This window comes from Euwallacea fornicatus, chromosome 19, assembly GCF_040115645.1.
Source record: "Euwallacea fornicatus isolate EFF26 chromosome 19, ASM4011564v1, whole genome shotgun sequence".
Classification (NCBI taxonomy): Eukaryota; Metazoa; Arthropoda; class Insecta; order Coleoptera; family Curculionidae; genus Euwallacea; species Euwallacea fornicatus.
In genome coordinates this window covers 489,118-505,036 of record NC_089559.1, presented here as the reverse complement: position 1 = coordinate 505,036, position 15,919 = coordinate 489,118, and the positions used below count along the sequence as shown (strand labels likewise).

Genomic DNA, 15,919 nt, shown 5'->3' with positions numbered 1-15,919 from the left:
CATGCTCTGTCCTCGGCAGTGTAAAATACGAGCCTTCCGTGGACATTCCAACATGACAATGCGAGACGTACTCCAAATTAATTGCAGTTAATGGTGGTAAACAGTACATAAATTTGAGGTGACGATCTGGCCGGCTCGAAGCCCCGATCTGAAACCCATAGGAAACCACCTTCGGAATGAAATTGGCAGAATAATTCGGAAGAAAATGGCATGAAATATGGGGGATTTACTCAAGGAGGCTCAAAATGCCCGCAACTGAATGTCTGAAGATTATATTGAACAATTACTGAAGTCTGTGAACAACAGATGGTGGGAATTAATTAAAAATAAGGTCTCCGCCACTGACGCTAAATAAAAGATTTAATTTCTAGGGAAAACATAGGGAATGCTTCGGTTGTTCTACTTTTGAGCCATAAGTCTCAGGATATACGTTTTTTAACTCACAGTTTAAAAACGTTTAACAAATAAACATATTTATTTTTAATTTTAATTATTAATTAATGTAATGGGTCATGTCAAATTCGTCTTGTCACAGAATAAAAATCGAATCTGAACAGTTCCCCTAGATACGAACGACAATGCACTTGGAACGAGATCTGACGTCGATGTCTCGCATTGAAAAAATGCTATATACCGGACGATTCAAGAAGATGGGCCGCCCTTATAACTCTTTCGCTTTCAAACTTAGAAAGTTGAAATTGGGACGGAAGCTGTATGAGAACAGAGTCGATTGATTGACGTCAATGACGTACACCTAGAACTTCCGGTCTGACCGGAAATGACTTCAACTTCCGATTTTTAAACGTAATGCCCTAAAAGTTTTAACTTTTTTTGAATCTAGAGGTCATTTTTTGACTCAAAAATATACCATTTTAAAACATGTATTTTTTTGCGAAAAAGTTGGTATGCTGGTGGTGTTTGGAGAATGTCGTGAACGGCCTTCCGATGCTGTGCGACTTTGTGCGGAAAAGTTTCGACTTAGAAACCATCCAGGTCGTCGCCATTTTAAAAAATTAGTGCGTAAAATGAAAACGGGAAGTGCCGATGAAGAAGAAAAGTTCATCTTCAGTGAAGACGAAAGAATCCATATTTCGTTTGTGGTAGAAGTTGATTCAAGTGCGTCAATTCGTGAGATAGCTCTAGAATGTGGGATTAGCTAGTCGTCAGGGCGTCCAATTCCGAAAAAACCTCTGTATTTTTGCGGTCATCAACAAGTAATTAACCGAGCCGTTCAAAATGACCACCTCGTTGTTCTCGGTAAGCAGTAGCCTTTTAAACTGTCTTCTCTAGAAGTGGAAATATTTAGGTTTTTCGTCCTCGCATTTGGAAGGTGGCACGTATTTTCTTCCAAATTTAAATATTTTCAATGAATTAACGGTTCATTTTTAAATGTATGCACGTTGTGCCTGGTATAAATAAATCCAGGAAAATAGCCTTTTAGAAAATCGCATTGAGCCCCTGTGTTGTTCCAAAAACGGAAGATAAACGGGAAAAACTCTTTTTTGGTATTTAAATTGCGTATGAGAGAAAAAATACTCGGTGAAATGACAAATTAGTATTTTCCCCAAAAATCTGGCCTGAAGTCGTGCCTAATACGTATGCCTCAGCGGCATGGCACGACACGACAAAACCTAAAAAAAATATGAATTTTTCAAAAAATAAAACATCTTTAGACTAAAAGTGGCTCCTGGATTGCAAAAAAGTTCAAACTTGCGGGGCATTACGTACAAAAAACGAAAGCTGACGTCATTTCCGGTGAAACCGGAAGTGCTAGGTACACGTCATTAACGTCAATCAATCGGCCCCCGTTCCCATGCGGTTCCTCACCAAACGTCAACTTTCTAGATTTAAAAATAAAAAAGCTATAAACGCGAGTCACCTTCTCGAATCGCCCGGTATATGCGAAGCCCCTGTTTGTTCTTGATAAAAAAAAAAAAAATGATTCGAAGAGGAGCGATCCTCATGGCACAATCCGCTGAGATAAACAACGGATTATAATCGGATCTATGTCTGACGTCCACGGGACCTCATGCAGAAGTTAGTTTCAATCGTTCGATGTAAATGACTTTTCCTTCGTTAGGCTTATCTGCAGTGACGTCGGCATGACCGTAACGCCGGTTTTAAAAATCGCATCCATTTAGAATTCTCAAGACCGGCGATCGGACAGACTAAGCCGAACAGTATCAGTGAGAAACGACTTAGCAAACTTAAGGGAATGACTCATGACTTCGAGTCACTAAATCTTATTTCTAATCTTCGACAAAACGCTTTTCGACAAGTAAATTTTAGTACTCGGCCAACGATACTCAGCTTTCCGGCTTGTAAAAATTTTACTATTCGTTTATGCGATAATGAATTTGATTTTTTGTTTTTAGAAATTTTTCGTCGACGTATTACTCACGCATTGTATTATAATTGCCCGGGCCAGATGTTATTGACGATCCCATAATCCACTAACTGTGTATTAAATGGAATCAACGAACAAGTTTGTCACTGTTGTCACTTCACAGTCCTTAATGGTCTTTCCTCGCCATTCCGACATCTCCATTGGCGTACTTAGGTCATGAATTCGCCGAAGGTGTGTGCAATCCGACCGTTCAAATATTCAGTAAGATTTAGATCGATTCAATTTGTATGCCACGCGAGGACTGCCCCTGATTTATGAATCGGTAAATAAATACATTTAACGATATTTTCGATCGTTTTTTCAATAATTTTTTTCACCCACCTCCGAAGCCTTCGGTGGCGTGCAGCGAAGGCAAAACGTCCATATAAGTGAAACCTCGCAGGCCGACTGTGAAATTCTTTAGCTTGCGAACCCGCTTAAGATGGTCCCCGATTTGCGATGTCCAAAATCAAACTGATTTTTCTAGACCTCGTTCATGGGCGCGCGTCAAAGTCTGCTTTGAAATTTAATCGGTGAATCCCAAGCCAAATTTAAGACGAAAAGGTCGCGCAAAGGTGTACCCGAAAATGCTTCGGCTTCGATCCGCGGGGTGTTAAAAAAACGCTCTCGCGTTTTCACAAATTTTGACAGGTTCGAGCAGCTACCGGTCGATAGTTGTCAAACTTGACAGCAAACGAATGCAGCGACAAGTGATTGGCCGGCTTCGCCAAGTGTCGCTTTGTCATTTGGATCGATCGATGTGACCGCGAAATGGACATTTTGCAAGGAACTGAAGTGAAAAAAGTCAATGCGGATTTCAGAGATTTTTCTAAAAGGTTCAAAATATTAACGTGAAAGAAATGCGGCAAGTGAGAGCTCAAGGCTCGTCAATCCGCGTCACCCCGTATGCGAAATCAAAATTCGAAATTCTCCGTTTGCAGGAAACGCTCGGCGTGTGATATGTACAAATTCCGAATAAGTTTCGATGGAAAACATACAAGTGATAAAAAAGACGAAAAAAAGCGGTTTTTCAACACCCTGTAGGTCGAAACGAAAGCATTTTTGGACATATTTTCACGTGAACTTTTCGACTTAAATTTGGCTCAAAATTCGCCCGTTCAGGTTCTTACCATCAATTCAGGAACATTCTGTATAGCTTAAAGACTGAAACATGACAAGAACATGGAAGTTTCAATGTACAAACTCTTTTGCAAGAGGTCCCTTGTTTACAAAACTTATAAAGAAATAAACTTTACGACAGCTTTTAATGTTTGTTTAATAATTTTATTCGCATAAATTTTAAGCTCTAAGTAGGGTGCAAAAAAGATAAAAAATCCATGAAATAGCTAAAAAGTTTGGGCCACAGCTACATAAAGTTGTAATTCATAAACGTTTTATTGCATAAACCCCTTAAATAGTGCCATTAGTTTATGATATTCGCAGTTAAATTAATTTTTTGACGTGTCGGAAAAGGTAATAATTTTGCGCTGGTGTAAGTTCTGGACCTCTAGTCAATATATTAAAGCCATAAAAATACAGCCTAAAATGGTTTTCGTCCCAATTAATGAACTTGGCAACAGACGCCCCTGGTTCAGGTACTAATAATTTAAAATGGCCGCTCGGAGTTTTAAGCGAGCAGTTTAAATCGCCACCGCTTCGACACGCTCCTCAGTGTGACAATTGACAGACGTCAATTGTCGCCTCTTGTCTATCAAAGCCGAGTACCAAACTATAATTAGACGAGCCTTTTTTTCTAAAAAAATACGCTTTGGGAGAAAAAATGGCGACAATTGCAGGACACCGCCTCCAGCATTAACATGTTGTGTGTACCACCTGTCCAAAAATAAACAACTACTAGACAAGCGATAAGTCACACGCTTGATACGAACGTGACGCGTACTGGCTATTATTAGCCTGAGGAGATCTGAGGCCAAAAATATGTAACAACAAAATTGTGGCCGCGTCAATATACGTCACGAAAGGGTTTTCTGCAAAAAAAAAAAAGAGAACTCAAAAAATACGTCTGTTTGTGTGAGCGGTGTTGCTTCTAGCGGTCCTATTAATTTAGCATTTTGACGTTTTGTGAGAAGACCAATTTGTCAACGTCCAACACCGCGGCAATACCCTCATCGACGCTTGCGGCCAATGGAAACGCTTCTCTGATGGACCACAGCAAACTGGCATTGTATTTTCTGGTTAATTTATAAGTTTCGCGATGATGGCTTTTAATTAATGTTTTTGGGTGCCATTTGCAAATAACTTTCAAGCGGATCATAATCAATTTACATTAGGGGGAAATCGAGCAATAAAACTACAAACGCACCTAATTGAACGGGGCCCAGTGCCAAGAAACATACGCACAAGACTGTTATCGATCAAATTTAAACTGTTTTTCACCTTTCTGAGAGGCTCGATTTTCATCACTTACCTTTTCTTACTTTTTCAATGGTCTCCGCCACCAGTTTCTGATTGATGCCGCACAGGTTCGCCATGAGTTTCTGGCATTTTTTGTGACAGTTCACGTCGCATTCTACATAGAATCAAAAGCTTTTGGAAGCTTTTTGTTCGTATTTACGTAAAAAACCCTGAATATTTTGCCCGTAAATAATAAATGCTAAATAGGTACTTTAATATCCCTTTGCAGACATGTTTATGTACAGCGAGATTCGTTTCTTACTACACGTCTATTCTGGCAGAAGTAGCAGGCAATTTGCATAATATATTACGTTTCACGTTCGCTGTTTCTGGAAATATTATAAATTATAATATGCCAGAGAGAAACTGGAGCCGATGTATGCCTCCAAAACTCCAAAATTAAAATGTCGTATATCGGAATTTTTTCGTTTTTTTTTTTCTTAAATCTCCATCAATCTGGGCTAAATGAAAACTGCCGAGTTCAGAGTGCAATGGAAGGTGCGTGACTCACCGCATTTCGTTATATGTAAATATAAATCGCTCGTAATCCCATGCGAGGCAAATGGTAAATTAGCGAAATGTCAAAAACAACCGCACGTTGAAAGATACGCGCTTAAAAATAGTCAGTTTCGAAAATCGGGAACGAAAAGCGGCTTTTTCTCACGAGATTTACGAGTCGATAAATTAAAATCCCTGTCGCAGTATTCGATCCTGCTTGAAAGCAACGTTGCAACTGAATAATGGCGTATTCATCTCCATTCGATGCTGTCTATTTATCTTTGCCATATCCGAAGAAGTAAATATATAGTAAGTCGTCTCTCTATGCTTGGAATTTTATGCAAAGCTAAAAACAAGAAAATAAAACAAAAACTCTGAGAGCATTAAAAAAAAATGAAAAAAAAATTGAAAAAAAAAATGAAAAAAAAAATTGAAAAAAAAATTGAAAAAAAAAATTGAAAAAAAATGAAAAAAAAAAACGTGGTTCGTAAGCCACTGACGGCTAACAAAAAGTGAAGAAAATACGCTTAACACACACACACACACACACAATTGTAAAAGTCAGCGGCATTTCGACCAAATGAATGGTCGAAGTTTGAAGAAATTCTTGGTTTGCTTCTACGCCACTGAAGCTGCATCACTGCATGCCAGGCCGTTTTGGAAAAAAAAAAAAAAACATTGAACGGTGTCTAAATTATATACACCGAAAATGAATTAAATTTCAATGGTACGATTCAGTAGCGTGTGCAGTAAGATTAAAGCAGTGGGACAACACTATTAGGTGTGGCTTAGCCTCGCGCTTGCCAGTTTAAATTCGGAGACGAGCCTTCGTACGCCACTGGCGATCACCGAAACGCACTGAAATTTTTGTAATTATTCATTAAATTACATTGCAAACGCGTTTCAATTTAAATCGTTTAAATTTGAAGCGTCTCAACGTGAGTTTACTGAAATAATTTCAGGAATTTTATTCTTCCATTCGATTTGGGAACGAGGTCCCACACGCGCATACAAGCGGGGACGGGGGTGTGTGCTCTCCTCAGCTGAAATTCGTTGAGAATAACATTTGTCCCTTACTGAGGACTCGAGCGCGAACTGCCACCCCTTCCGGAGCTTGAAGTCCAAAATCGTTCGGAAACGAAAATTAACAAATAACTAAAATGTAGCTGGAAAAGCTCCGGATCTCCTCTTCTCCATCGCTGAGGGATGACATTTCCGAAAGGTTGATTCGAGACAACTGATCGGTAATTTATTATTGTAAGTAATTTAGCCTGTCTCTGTTTAACTCCTCTTCCCGCGTTGATGATTATTCTTAGTGTTATTTGTTCAGTGTCTTGTATGTGTCGAGGGTCGATCTGTTGTTCGAGCCTAGGTAGCTAAGCGTTCTCCGTGCTCACCGAACAAGAGGTCGTACCTCGTACTAAGTAAAATACAGGGTGACTCGATAGCTCCGTTACAAGGCGATGTTGCCATTATCGTTAGATATGTTCGAAGATGTTTTGAAATTGTTTCGTTCGATCGACGACGCGGTGGGAGCGTGCTACTTTCACTACCTCGGGTCACGCCGGTACTACCTCGTTTCAAATGAAACACCCTGTATATTTTTACGTTTTTTTTTTAAGTTCCACACCTTGAAGCGATTAAATGATTATCGGGCCTCTCTATTCTCAGACCCCACATTCGAACTCCCGTGCGATGTCTGGTTGCGCGGAGCTCAGGTGCGCACCCGCAACTCCGCTTATTCTCTTTTTCTTACGTTTTTTTAAAAGACAATCTCTGCAAAATGTCAAATTCTCGCCTGGTCCAACGGCCAGTTTTATGACATTTTTATAACGGTTCTCAAACAAGTTTCCAATAACGCAATGTAAACAAAAGCTAATTTTCGGAACAAATTCCACTTAACCATTTAATAACTGTTTCATCTGTTGTTCAAAACAAAATTTGGTTTGTATGGTAATGACTGAACAAATTGCGATTACTACTGTCTGGGCTATTTTGCCCAAAAACCAGCCACACTGCTTGCAAAGCTAATAAAGATATTTCGAATAATTATCACTCAACATTAAAACTTGCACATTTAATTAAGGATGGTTCATCATTCCGTACACATTTAACCGGTATTGAGAGGGTATGAACGATACTACGGCCGTGCTATTGAGCTGGGCGCAGCCAAGGGCGTTTAAATGCAAGGTCTCGGAGGAGGGAAGTCTAAGAATTATTTACCCACTTTAAGGTGTAGAATCAAAAAATGCAAAAATATACAAGGTGTTCCGTTTGAAATGAAAAAGTTGACATCGACTTCCGGTGTAACCGGAAGTAGTAGAAACGGCGGAGTCCCACCTCGCAATGCGTTTCGTCAGAGCAAACGGTTCGTTCCCAAAACGTCTTCGAGTATCTCTAATCGCAACGGAGATATTACCTTGTAACGGAATCACTGAGATGCCCTGTATATGTATGCGCTCTCTTTAATTTCACGTTTCCTCGGTAACGACTTGTTCGTTGGTGTGCAACTAAAGGAATGTTCATTTATGCGCGCGCCGCTGGGCCTGTCGACAAACAGTCCGAACACTTTCAAATGTCAATAACGCAGAAGCTCCAAAAATCGACGAAGAAACGTTCTACTTCCATGAAAATTCGCGTCACACGAGTCGGCATGCTCAGATTACGTGCGCAATCCGGCAACGTTGTTACTAGCCTCATTCGATTAAAATTGAAATCCCCGCTTAAAAGATAAATAGACAGCGACATTACTATTTCCCTAATTTTAACAAGATCTGGGATCTTGAGGAAGCCTCAGTTAATCCAACGTCACATCTAAATTTTAACGTGAAGTTGATACCTGACAAACGTTAATTAAACACGAGTCTAAATTCAAATGTTTGTAGTCGAAAAGTCGGTTTCCTCGTTCCACATTTTATACTTCCAGATGGCTACGCACCTTTGTCTTAACTGAATTGCACAGCCATCTCTCAAAAAAAAAAAAAAAAAAAAAAAAAAAAAAAAAAAAAAAGACAAACAAACAAACAAAAGCTACACGCGACGTTGCCAATTTATGTCGAATACAAATTGTGCATTTAAAATTGTTGGGACATTTATTCGGTAAAAACTCTAATTGATAACTACAGTATTTTTTTATTCGGCATTTCCCGGATCAAAACAGCCCGGACTAAATGTTTTCTATTTTTTCTCTTTATTTCCAAAACTCATATGTATATTCCCGGCAGTTAATACGAAGCAACATGTGTATTATTTACTATAAATATAAAACGGACGATATTTCCCAAAAACGTCCAAAAATACCTGACTGTTAGACCTGGAATCGAATAAATTCTCGAGTCTTTGGACCAAAAAGCAACACCTGCCTGCCATTTTGGATATTATTAAAACAGTTAAATTTGACCGTAAATCCTGGGCCGAAACGAAAATTTACTGCCTCAATTGTTGAGTTGAGGCCGAGGTTTCAATTTTTTAATTTTGGCTCCTGGTCAATGTCGCCACATAAAAATAGCCGATTCGAATAAATAATAACAACGTTAAAGTTCATGGTAGATCCAAAATAAACCCCTCGGCGATGACAAATTAGAATTTTGCACCTACTCTAAGGGCCAAATTATTAATCTGCGGCTAACTTTAACTTTTCATCGAAACCAAGATTAACTGGCAGCTAATAAAACACAACAATCGAATTCTGACCTTTCGCTTTGACCCTTCCAGAATCGAAGCCGGAATCGTCGCTGGACATGCTGGCTCCCGCTTTATTCTGCTCATCCACTTCCTGTTCTTCCTCTTCCTCACTTTCACTCTCCTCCTCGTCCTCACTCTCATCCTCCTCGCTCTCGCTGGTAGTGGTACTGGCCTCACTTTCACTCACATTCTTACGCCACCGCCGCGGAATATGACGCGCCCGAATGAATTTTGGCTTCGCGTAAATTTCCACAGGACAATCCTCCTGTTGCTGAGGCTTTTTCCAAGGATTCATCCACTGGGAGAGTCGGTTGGACTGCAAAGGAACAAAAGAGGGTTCAGGGGAGGGCTCTTTCTCCGGCTCGGGAGGCGGAGGGGTGGGAGGTTCGAATATGTACAAATCCGGATCAGTTTTGTTCGCTTTTTGGATCAAGGACCGCTTGGACATAATCCTCCTCTCGTACTCTTCAGGAGTTTCCGGCTCACCTGATTCGTGATCAATAATTGAGTTTGCCTTCTGGATCTCCAAGAGTAAAGTTCTAGGATCTTTTAGCTCTAAGTTTAAAGCTCCTAGTTGCGGGGCCTCGTATTGTTCCTCTTGATTAAAGAAGTCGTTCGTCAACTCTTCGCTCAATTCCGGCTCTGTAGGCTCACCGAACTCAGCTTTCGGTGACGTCTCTCTAAGGCCCCCCAAATCACTTTTACACAAAAATGTACCAGCCCTCAAATTTTTCTTGGTGGAACGCAGCAACTGTTCAGTTTCAGCTGCCTCCTTCTCAACTACAGGAATGTCATCATTGTCAGTCTTCAAACCTGCATGTTCAATGGAAACAATCTTCAGCTTACCGCTGCCCTCAGGGCTGCCCACGTACCGCACATCCTCATCAGAATGGTTTACTGTGACTCTGAAATTGCTATGAACGCTCTCTAGTTCGTCAACGTTGTTATTATCGTTATTTATTTCAGGCTTTGGCAGAAGCACCAGACCATCACCAGAGAGCTCCACAATGCACTTAGGTTGGCGCTTTTTCAAAATACTGGTGATCACAGGTTTTTGAGTTAGAGGGATTTGGGAAGTTCCAAAATCGTTCTCACGAATCTTGAACTTCGGCACGGTGATTATCTTCTTCACCGGGAACTCCTGGACTGTCACGTTAAATCTGAATTTCTTCTCTTTCTTTTCGGCTTTGGGGCTCTCGTCCATCTCCAGATCTTCGACCACGGCTTTTAAGTTGGATTTAACTCTTTCCTCTATCGTTCCCACATACCCCGTGATAATGGGCTTTTGCTTGGTGGGGATCATCTCTATTTCCACCTGAGAAATATCTTTGATCATGTCTTTAAGGGAGCTTTCTTTTCTGAGTCTGCTGAAGCTTGCTGGACAATCGAGCACGGATTTCTCACTAGTCGAATGTTTTATAACATCTTGTTCGGACTTCTTCTTGGCAACTTTCTTTTTTCTAACACTCTTCGGTTCTTCTTTTATAACTGGAGGAACGTCCAATAAACCAACTTCATTTTCTGCCTGGAGAAGGGCGTCGAGTAGCTGCACTTCCTCCACACTCAAAGTGGAGGAGGACCTTTTAATCTCTTTCATGACATCTTCGTGCGAAATTTGTCTGCTCTGCCTTCTACGCACTTCCAGAGGTTGCCCGGGGTTCAGGTCTTCGACCTGCTCATCTGAGGTGATTTCTTTGCAGATATCTTTGAAACTCGGGCTTTTCTTCACCGAAGATTTCCTTTGGATCTTAGGAGACGGAAACGAAGGCAAATTATCTTTGCTTTTACTCCTGATGAGGAATTTGTCCTTGAGAACTTCCCCTGGAGACTTTCTCCTGTGTTTAGCTTCGGTAACTAGCTCGTCCGGCTTAAAATTGTCCCTCCAACTCTTAATCTGACCAATCTCCTTCTCTAACCGATCCTGATGGATCGTCTGAAGCCTTATAGTAGCCCTGTCCCTTCGTATTTCAGTGTTTGGCTTCGCCTCCTTTTCCACCACCTTTTCCACAACCTTTTCTTCACTCTTCACACTGTGAGGATCGTGCTTAAAACGATTGCTGGATACGTCAATGTCCGCAGTATTAATCTTCACAGGCCTGGGAATGCGCACCTTGGGGGAGGTGTGATAAAGCACCTTAGGGGAATTGACCCTTCGCAAAGGGGTAATGTTCGATTCGCTGATGGTGGTCAAGTGCGGCTTGTATCCTCTGAAATTGCCCCGGCCGAACTGCTTGGACGAGGGCGGGAGGAAGTTCGAGGCCAAAATGGATGAATGGGTCGAGTACGGACCTTTCAGTAATGAGGACGAGTAGCTACTGCTCGGCGTGTACACGCCTAGTTCGGAATAGTACGGCATTTCGCACTTAAAAGTCTTGGCAGGGCGGTTAAATGTTGGAGGTGAAGCACACCTGTTTGCAGTATTTTTATCTGCTCTTGCTCAATGATATCGCCCCTCGATGACTGATAACGTGATCTAATAATAATTCGAATCGACGGTGTGCTTATACGAAATTTTATATGCATAAACGAAAAAGCTTTTTACGTGTTTTTTTAAGATACTACGCGGTCCTCAATGCGATTTTCAAGGTAAAAATTATTCAATATGGCTGCCGGAAACGGCGGCCACGTTCAGCGAAAATAAAAGTTGGACAACTGTTATCGCCGCAAAACTGTTATAAATTTAAGCAGAATAGCGTCATCTCCCATCTAAATGTATTTGTAGGGTGGAGCGTCATTCAACAGAAATCCCAGCAGTTGCCCAATTGTCGACTCTGGTGAGACAGTGCGTGAACTACAAGACAAAACATTGCTCCCAGATGTGTGAGGACATTTTGGAAAACCCTTTGGAATGGCGAATTCGCGTCAGCGCGGCAATTGACAGGCCTCGTAACAGAAATAAAACAGCTTAAAATGACGTTGACGCTGTCAATTTCATGCGCGCAGGAGTCCGCCATGATGGCCTATGTTGCTGTCAAAACACATCCGTCGAATACACGAAATGGCCCTTCCCGCACCGCTGCGCAAAAAGCGCGGTTTGGTGCATATTTCCCAGAAGCTCATTTGAATCAGTGGCGTTTCGAGTGAAGGGAATATTTTTTTTTTATTTTGAACAAACCGTAAAGGGAGTGCTTTTTTACCACGCCGCCGCCTGTTGGGGCACTGGAAAGAGCGCAGCTTAATTTCTCAGAAATTCATACAAATCAGCTGCAGTACAAATGACACCGAGTACCGATTTCGGCTGACTTGGGCTAGCCCGAAGGAGGTGTATTTTAAGCGGAAACTAGCCGTGACGGTGTCATTTTGGACAATAAACATACCGGATATGGCAACTACGTCAGAGTTTTGAGGAAACCGAGCCGTTCTCACGGACTCGACGGAAATTCGAACTCACGGCGCCGCAATCTTCCAAAATTCTGCTGGAAGCTGTTTAAATGATTAAAAATTTTTCTACAAATAGTTGAATGAGTTTCACATTCCTCCGATGGGAAAGGTTCCTGATGACGCTTGTGCTAGTGTAAACACCACATATCAAAGCTCGCTGGAAGACAGCAAAAAATTTAAGCTTAAAATTAATGGAAAGCTTAATACATAAAAAAAAAAAAAAAATCTGCACTAATTTCGTATAAACACACCACAATGTATAGGTACCCCTGATCGTTTGACTGTACTCATCCACGTAAACCCTCAATGACACTCAAAACTTCCCATCACCGCAAGCCGGAAAGAAGCACTTTTCCTGCCTCGCTCGTTCGATCGCAAGAAGTTCAAAAGTTCGATTTTTTTCGAGCACAATCCAGGATATTTTGCTCTCGACCGGGATTCTACCGATACTAAAGGCCCGCGGTCGGGATAGCAGAGATATTTGTGCCAAATGGAACTATTTTTAATGCCTAATTGTGACGTAGAACAGCGGAGTTATTTTAACACCTGTATGTATGTGTTTTGCCGGAGACTTTTGCTCTTGGAAAAGGTCTACTTTGATATTAGTCATATGGGAATTTAAACGGCGCAACGCACTAATTACTTCCCAATAGATTAGTACTTGCAGACAAGCTTAACTGTCGGTCGAATTTAGTTTCCAATGAAAAAGCTCACCTCAAACTTTAATACCCGAAAGTTTCGACTCTATGTTTGTACACGTCACGTTTAGTTAAAATAGTTGAAAATGGCCGCATATGGCCCAAATAGAATACGAAGTTGGACGGCTTTTAGAATCCGGGATATTAGGATAACCTCAGGCGGACTGATGCGGTTGGGAGAAGTTAATAAGTTGCATTAATAATGCAAAAATCTCCTGTCTCCGATAACCCACGAGAGCAAGACCTCCCAGAGTGGGTTAACGTTCATGTTGGAATTACTCCCAGGTGTTCGTACGTCCCCGACGAGGAGGAGGAGGAGGAGGAGGAGGGGGAGGGATTGAATTCAGACAAAATTGGAATATATAAGAATAAAAACAAAACAGGTAAATAGTGATTGCCTCTGGACGTAGTCCAGCGTTATCTGCAATAGATTTTATTGGACCTTTGCAGCGAAATAGTTTTATCTTCGCATCGGCATCGATACGGATGGCCGGTCGCGTCGTGAACTATGCCCTAAACGAGAAAAACCTTGAACCTTATCTACGGACCTTAACTAGTTAATCTGATTAATCCAGGCTAGCATTCAGAAAAACTACTTTGACCCGCGCTTTATAGACGTTAAACATCTAGGCCAGCATTCGACACACTTCTGCTATGTGGGCTATTGAACGTTATCGGTGTACAGCGTCCCCACAGGACATTAGGTATTTAATTTAAATGATTGGGTTATGAAGCAATTTTATCCTAAAACTGACTATTTCCGCTCAAATAAAATTCAATATTTGCATTCATTTTCATTGCGAGCCATAAATAAAATATTTATACCTCCCCTACTGGATAGAGACATAACTGGATATTGTTCCCTCTATCGATATTCGTGCATTTCACTTGGAAATGCGACTATTCTATGCGGATGGAATAATGAATAACAATCCATTTTCGAAAATTATTAAATTTGAATCTATTACTTTTCATATAGATTTTATTACCTAACCTGTGCGTTCGGGCCCTTAGTGAAGGGCGAACTGCTGGAATGTGAAGCGTTATTTCACTTTTCGCATTTGAGGTATTTCATGGAAATAAGTTTATTATGGAATTTAGTAGAACGCGAAGTTCTGATGTACGGGCGATGATCGACACCTACCACAACCGACGCTTTATTTCGGCCCTTTGCAAGGTATGACCACGACTAGGGCGAATCGGTGTTTCTCTTAAAACGATTGAATGCACACTCACTTTCGCGCGAAATGCACCACCCAGTGATACTAACAATGAAGTCTTGTAACTTCGGCAAAATAACGCTCCATAATGGAGAATCAAACGATCAGACTCTCAGCAAAAAGGTACAACACTTGTTAATTAAAAAATCAATAATGAGTGACATCGCCTCGTGCGGCAATGCGAGCTCGTACTCGTCGCGGCATGCTTTGCAGCAAATGATCAACACCCTCCTGGGGCACCTCATTCCATGCTGCCTCAAGACGGTGTCGTGGGTCATCCACGTGGTTTGGAGGCCTCGGTAAGTTTCGAAGACGGCGACTCGCCCCAAAGATGTTCGATGGGCGATAGGTCCGGTGGCCGTGCAGGCCAAGGCAGTATTTCCAATTGCGCTTCTTCCAGGTATTGTCGAGTAATGTTCGCGCCACGTGGTCGTGCATTATCCTGTTGGAAAATGCCATTTGGTGAAGTTTGCACGAAGGGTGCTAATACTGGCCTCGAGACATTGTTAACGTAGCGCCGCGCGTTTGGGGTGCTTGGAATGAACACAAGAGAAGATCTTCCACCAACACGTATCGCACCCCAGACCACGACACCAAAATGTTAGAGCTGTGTGGCGCCTTTCACAAAATTGCAAATTTCTTCTTTCACCTCGGTGACTCTTCTACGACCGTCATTGATCCATAAACAAAATCGCGACTCGTCGCTGATGACGATGTTGTTCCGCTCATGACTCCGATCAACTCGTTCTCGACACCAGGCCAATCTGGAAGCTCGGCGTTGGACGGTTAGTGGCAGTCGTAGATTTGGGCGGTGCGAATGCAGGCCGAAAGACGAAATTCTTCCGTAAACTGTCGCCATCGACACCCGACGATTTAGAGCTCCCGCCCAGTCTACTGTGACGGACGTCGTTGTTTGAAATCGATCACCAACGGCCGTCCGTCTAAGAGGTCGGTTTTGACGTGTGTTGCTGCCACGGGGAGGACGTCCAGCCGGACGATGTTGCTGAACCCTTTCTTCAGACCATGAATTCTTGCAATCGCGGTGTGGTTCCGATTCATTCTTCGGGCAATCTCACGGAGAGAAAGTCCACCCTCCTTCGTGCCGATAATTCGCCCTCTCAAAATCCGAAACGGGGGATAAATTTCGACGCTGTCTCACTTGGGGGCATCTTGAGATGTCTCGTTCGCAGTTCAACAACAAAATAAACTGATGTTTCCACGTAAACATTAATTTATTTATTTACAATTGAATAAAAAATCTAAAAGGTCAATGGCAAAAAAACCACCAGCATTCTTCCTTTTTTACTAAAAGTCTGATCGTTTCATTCTCCATTGTGAAGCGTTTTTTGCCCGAAGTTAGAAGACTTCATTGTTAGTATTGCTGGGTGGTGCATTTCACGAGAAAGTGAGTGTATATATTTTTTCCAAACGACTATTAGTATCGGGAAAACGCTCTAGCATACGTATAGTAGATACGCAAATTACAAAAGTTCTTTTCAGGATTTACGTAGATCCGCGTCAGTTTCTCCGACAAAAGACGTCCAGAGTGTCCAAAATATCGCGAAAGTGTTGTTTGCGGTCCCCGCCGGAGTCCGGCCCTGAAGGCATTCATGTTTTGACCGGTATGCTATGTGTAT

General features: G+C 41.8%; 1 protein-coding gene across 7 annotated transcripts in view; it reads right to left on the bottom strand.

Moving 5' to 3' along the window:
• The window catches only part of Pkcdelta (Protein kinase C delta), a 50,330-nt gene that overhangs the window by 20,370 nt on the left and 14,041 nt on the right, over positions 1–15,919 (bottom strand). For 4 of the 7 annotated variants that reach the window (XM_066293352.1, XM_066293351.1, XM_066293350.1 and 1 more), the window contains one exon: positions 4,815–4,916. The exons of 1 other annotated variant lie outside the window; for it this stretch is intronic. In XM_066293352.1, coding sequence (XP_066149449.1) covers positions 4,815–4,916 — 102 coding nt within the window. Of the gene's footprint in view, positions 1–4,814; positions 4,917–8,992; positions 11,457–12,615; positions 12,826–15,919 lie in introns of those variants that run through there. 2 more of the 7 variants (XM_066293348.1, XM_066293349.1) reach the window with 2 other exon arrangements.